General features: G+C 41.6%; 2 protein-coding genes across 2 annotated transcripts; one reads left to right on the top strand and one right to left on the bottom strand.

The window, feature by feature from the left end:
* Nucleotides 1-616: 616 nt before the first annotated feature.
* On the top strand, nucleotides 617-2843 carry FAM183A (family with sequence similarity 183, member A; the record flags this gene model as incomplete). The annotated part of the gene is made up of 3 exons (XM_010079219.1): nucleotides 617-676; nucleotides 1578-1681; nucleotides 2745-2843. Coding segments are annotated over 3 exons (263 nt in total), but the record flags the coding sequence as incomplete, so codon positions are not given.
* Nucleotides 2844-3083: 240 nt separating this feature from the next.
* Nucleotides 3084-6045, bottom strand: EBNA1BP2 (EBNA1 binding protein 2). The gene is made up of 7 exons (XM_010079218.1): nucleotides 5971-6045; nucleotides 5255-5378; nucleotides 5040-5129; nucleotides 4726-4801; nucleotides 4372-4462; nucleotides 3877-4048; nucleotides 3084-3525 (listed from the first exon to the last, which is right to left on the bottom strand). Exons 1-7 carry the CDS (start codon nucleotides 5976-5978, stop codon nucleotides 3475-3477), a joined length of 612 nt encoding a protein of 203 aa, XP_010077520.1. The 5' UTR covers nucleotides 5979-6045; the 3' UTR covers nucleotides 3084-3474.
* Between the last annotated feature and the right edge of the window lie 6 nt (nucleotides 6046-6051).

Genomic DNA, 6051 nt, shown 5'->3' with positions numbered 1-6051 from the left:
TGCCTAAGGAACCAGTCTGCACCCTCCGACAGAACAGAGACACGGCAAACCGGTCCAGATTAGACAGTACCTTAGTGAACATGTAGAAGCAAAGTGACTATTTAGGATCAGGAACCCCCAGATCCTGAGCAAACAGCACAGAGCTAAGGTGGGGCAGACAGCCTCAACACTACAGCCCCGGGGCCCATTTCTACCTGCCAGTTCAGTCATAGACTATCATAATCCGTGCTGGCATGGACGGGTGATGTGAACAGATTCACTCAGGTCTGGCTTGTACAATAAAACAAAAACAAAGGAAAATAATTTCCTGAAACTCAGCACTCTGCAGGCCACCACATGAGTGGGGTGGAACTTTGCTGTGGTGAGTGCAGGCAGCATCCAGTAGAAGGGCCTCAAGCATGCTTAACCCCCTTCCCTTTCTAGGAGGTTGCTATTAGTCAGTAACCCAACTCATTTTGTTCTGTTCACGTGTTGTTCTTCCTTTACAACTGCAGTGAGGTAGCTGGGACCAGACCGGGGAATAATCAAAAAGAACATTTGCAATGATAGATATCCTGTACCTGGCTGTGATGCTAAATTCACATTCAAGTAATTCAGCTGCATCATTTCTTTCCAGTTCACACGATCACAAAGAAGCCTATGTCTTGGCATGATAATATAGAAGAGCCGGCAGATGGTAAGAAATCTCTGAACAGCTTGTGATAATTACATAAGAAAATGACTAATAAATAAGATTTTAAAATTCTAATTAGTCTAAAAGATGACATATGTGGGAACACCTGTGACAATATAAGCAAGTTGAACCCATTCACAGCTTTTGAGAAATTGTGAGTGAAGTTAGAAATTGTGAGAATCATGAGGCAAGTTCTTTTTCCACTTTAACACCCTTTCCTGTTACTTTTCATTATCATTACAAGCTTGCATTCATGCAGTTATGCTTTTATTTTTGCTTCTGAATCTAAACCTCTTTCAGGGGAAAATTAAAAAAAATCTAGAAACATGTTTTATACATATATATTGCCTGTCATTGCAGATTCTACACAGCCACTGCATGTAGTAAATTGCTGAAACAGCTGCTGAGTCTCATTTCGGAGCACTAATAACAGGAACCCTTATAGCAACTGCTCCCATATTTCTAATATGCCAATTTTGTATAAAAAACTTAACAGTCTGTTAAGGGTGGCCTGCTCTAGTCAAGGATTGGGGGGAAATCAAAACAGAAAAAAGCAGCAGGTCTCAAGCAACTGAAAACTATGACAGCTAATGTGGAGCACTGGTTGATACTAGACCTGGTACAAGAAAAGTAAGATGCTGCAATACAGTAGACAGGGATGAGATAATTAACAGGACAGTATAACCAGCCAAATCCTGAACCTTCATCAAAATGAATTTGAGTAGAAATGTCACCCTGCATTCTCTTACAAGATCACTCACAGAAGCACAGAGGTTGCCTCCAACCTTGGCTTCCTTGCTATTGCTTGGACAGCGTTAGGATGTCCCATTCTAACATACATCCATGGGTGACTGGTTTTTAAACATACTTTATTCATTTGTACTTGTGTGTCTTAAACCAACAGACAAGTTTCTGAATCTTATTCACCATGCAGCACTGGAGCCAACAAAGAAATATTCAGAGCCACAAACTGAAAGCCAAGAAATTGGCTGGAACACAACACCTTTGGTGAGTAAGGTACTTAAGGACTCAGCTCTTTGCAGGACTCAGTGAGGTTTAGCCCAACACACTGAAAGACATTCATGCAAGAAAATAATTTGTGACACACATGGAAAATAGGAATGACTAGGAATGAGCAGAGCTGTTCATGGACAAGTTTTTAAAATTTACACCTAGGAGGACTCTTCACACTGGCACAGGCTTGTGAACACTGAAACAGTAGACTTCCCCTGAGAAACTTGCATGCAAAATATCTACAGTGATAGCTGACCCCAAGCATTTTGCTAAATGCCACATACGTAGTCATGGCTGATTATTAAAGCATTCAGCCATGAGAAATAGCATAGTGAGCAATGTGAAGTGACATGTAAACATAAGTGCTGTGAAAATAAATGTGCTGCCGTACAGTATCTTTCAAACAAACTGCAAGCAGATCCATAAAGTTAATAATCAGCTCAGTATACCCAAGGCAGAATATACCAGTGAGGATTCATTTGGTGATGCATGAATAAACAGAAGGAAAATAAATCTTATTAACAAGCTGAGACATCAATCATATCTGACATACAAATCACTGTGACAATGCCTGACTTTGTAGATTAGTGTTTAGAGAAAGGCAAATAGACGACTTGATTAATTTTGGCCTGTTACAAAGAAAACTAAGATAAATAAGAAAATAAGATATTCTTCTGCAACTTTTCATATTACACTTCAGGTAAACTAGTTACTTATAACAAGGCTGGAGACAGACACTCTCACAGGGCTTTACACTGTTAGATATCGCTGGTAGGACTAGGCTGTCAGGAAAGAGGCAACTAAACTTTCATGTAAGGAAGTGAGTTAAATTTATAGCATCAGGACTCATGATGCTGTTTCATATGTTGTTTTCCTTTTTGACCAGGTTCTACTGTAACGAAGCAGCAAACAGTATGTTCTCAAATAAGTGGTAGCCTACCCATCTGTCATTTGGGCATTTCTCAGCAGCAAGAACATTTGTGCATCACTCTTCTTAGGAGAGACTACTATTAATTCTAGTAAAAGCACATGACTATTCGTCATTTTTCTTTCCCAGATTCACATGGACCGTACTGACTGCAGATTCTACTTTCCACGCCGGAAAACTGAGATCACAATACATGGCTGCCATGGGGCAAAAGGAGGAGTGGTTTAAGAACCTGCACTAGTAGAGTGGCAAAGCCACACAACTTAGAAGCAGTTAATGACATCTATTAGGCCCTAACTGTTATTAGGTGAGTCTGGCAGATTTCCGGCAAAAGAAGATAGCAAGAAAAGGGAAGAGAACCTCAGTCTGTCCAGATTTGCAGCATGACAATAGTTACAAAAATAAACCTATTTAAAAGATTGCTGTATTTGTCTCACTGCTGTTTTCAAACCCATCTATGTGAATAGTCTTAAGAATACTAACATTTTGACATCGGCAGCGTGACCCAGAACTCAAGTTCACCAAGTACCCGCCACCAGTAGCTGTGGAAAAAGCTGTCAGAAGGAAAGGAACAAAGGGCAGGCTTCAGCTGCCGTTCATGACACAACTAAACATGAATTAGACATGGTTCTGTGCAAACTATTTAATGCGTTCACACACCAAAGGTTTACGTATAAAACAGTCCTTCAACAAAACAGACAGCAAGAAGAAATTAGTGATAAGGCACTAGTTTCCACTGACAACTTTTCTTGCCACTTGGAAGTATCCAGCTTGCTTCATGGTTAGCCGCTTGATGACAGCAGAAACACATCTTGCAACACACAGAAACACAGGAACCCCACCAGGGAGCACAGTCCTCTTAGCGTGCTCGGCTCTTCATTTTCTGCCTTGCTCTCTTTCCAGGTCTCTTCTGCAAAAAAAGGACACATTCAGATCTTTATTTTCATGTCTGGGATCTTTGTTCTAGCTCTATAGCTTGGGGGATACCAAGAACAGGATATTTGTCAGTACATCTGGAGAGGGAGGTTTTGGGACACCAGTAGCAACAAACAGTACTTGAGAACGCCCCCACTCATTTCCCTGCTAAGATTCCGAACCACCACCCTCAACTCTGTCTGCAACTGAGTTATGCTGAGCTCCCAAAGACAGGCATCGTCACATCCAGATGCTGGAGACACCATCATATATTCATCTCTCCCTCCCAGACCAAGGCTGCCTTCCTAGCCAACCAGGGATCATTTGTATGCAACATTTTACTTACATTGAGGGCTTTCTTTCCTCCTTTTCCTGCTTTCCCTGGACCTTTGTTGTGAGCCACTTTTGACCGGAAGCTGGATACATCATTAAAACTCTCCTTTGTGTTCCACTTTGAGCCCTTCTTCTTCCCACCAAAACCAAACTTCTGATTCTTGTATCGTCTTTTGGCATTTGGTCTGAAAAACAACCAAACAGCAACATTGCCTATATTACTTTTTTCTCAGGAAGCTCTAAAGAAGGCACATGTATCTGCTGATGGACTCCCATCAGCCATCATAAACCTTTCCTCTCTTATTGAAGAGGCAGAAAATAGCACATTTCAGTCTCTGTTCCATCCTGGCCACAGCTTTCCTCCTCACTAGGGACAGAAAGCCACCTTGGACTTATTTTAATAAACATTAATCACAACAGCTTTCTTATTCCACAAAATGGATCCCCCAAAAGACCGAAAAAAAAATCAGATATTATGCATTTAATTATCTGTCTTTTCTGGTCTCACCCCTTCTTTATCCGTTGACTTGCATTGCCTTTTTTATTCCCCTGAGATGACGCCTGCTCTTCATCTAGAAAATCCAGCTTGTCAGAGAGACCTGCAAGAGCAAAGACATAACAACTACCACCACAGAAAACACGAATTTTCAGTCTAAGCAAGTAATACCAACAAGTCACGCTCACTGAAGAACATCTACCTGGGAGGATGTTCACTGCCACTGGCAAATGATTCTGCACAGCAGCAGCCTTTCAAGCTCGCTGCTCAGCACCACAGATGAACACCACACATCACACTGCCTTACATTGCTCACACATCACCATTCCCGTTACACATTTGCTCTCTTAGGCAAGGTAACTTTACCTTTCTGGTATTTCTTGACTGCATTCAACATATTTTTTTTCTCCTTTTGTCTCCTCTGCAGAATCTCAGTTTGCACCTGAGGTTAGAAGCAGAATGTTAGTGTTGTTCCTTGTAGTGTCCCATACTTTTTTTCTCTTTTTTTTTTTTTTTTAAGGTATCCCATCTTTTGCTCTGTCTTCCTTCAAAGCAGCGAGACAGAAGACTAGACAGATTCCATGTATTTCAGCCAGCCTCCTGTGGTCTCACTTTCTAAGCTCCTCACTCAGGTTCTAGATTCTTGTCATAGATAGGTCCCTTTTGTAACTCCTCCTCACCTTCTTGCCATATTTTCTCATTGCACGGAGCTGTTTCGCCTTCTCAGACCTTTCCATTGCTTCCTGTTTACTCTTAAGCTTCTGTCGAATCTTATTAGGGAATAGAAAAAAAAATTATCAGTAGCACAAAAGATAGGAGAATTTTATGATTAAGTTAATTCCTAACACAGGCTAAAACCAACACAAGAAAGCAAGTCATTATTCACTGCACATACCTTCTGCATCTGTTGGTCTGATTTGGCCATCTCTGCAAAGTAATCATCCGGCCTTCTGGTAGGAACTTGGAGCTTACGCAACCTAGGTAGGGCTTCCAGGACTGCTGCCTGAGCCTGCCGGTAACTAGGGAGAGAGCACAGCACCAGCTCTGTCACTGGGTGATGGGCATCTCGCAGCACTGACAGAAACTCTGCTCACATAAGCTAGCTGATACAGGGATCTAACAAGCATGAATCTAGAATTATATCAACAGTCTGTGCCCTACAGCATTCACTGCTACTAAAAGCAAAAGCACAATATTAATGCTTGTATCTTGCACATACACAGTTATCTCATTTCCAGTTACAGCTGCCTATGTTGGATTATAAAAGGCAAGGCAAATCAAGAAAACTGTAACAACACCAAAATAAAATCACAAAGAAAAATCCATATCTTGTGTTAAATCCATAGTGCTGCAATCAAGGAGCTTTTAAAATAAACTCTTCAGTAAAGGATGGAAGCCTGCTGTGAGGAGGTAAATTACCTCCAGTCACAAGACAACAGCAGTAATCTGTAGTTATTTTGGAAAATGTTCAGAGCCCTCAAATGTAAAATACATGGGCCAAGAGTGTCACAGTGACAGCCAGCGTGGCAGCCTGCAGCACACCGCCATGACTCCAAGCATCCAACAGTACTGTACGAGACCCAGCAAGAAATCTCCCTTTTTGACACTTACAAGCTCATCTCTCTCTGGAAATCATTCTCGGGATCAACAGCATCTTTGTTAGAAGCACTCTGTGAGACGGGGTCCACGACC

The sequence above is a fragment of the Pterocles gutturalis genome, unplaced genomic scaffold, assembly GCF_000699245.1.
Source record: "Pterocles gutturalis isolate BGI_N339 unplaced genomic scaffold, ASM69924v1 Scaffold44018, whole genome shotgun sequence".
Lineage (NCBI taxonomy): Eukaryota > Metazoa > Chordata > Aves > Pterocliformes > Pteroclidae > Pterocles > Pterocles gutturalis.
This window is presented reverse-complemented; position numbering and strand designations above follow the sequence as displayed.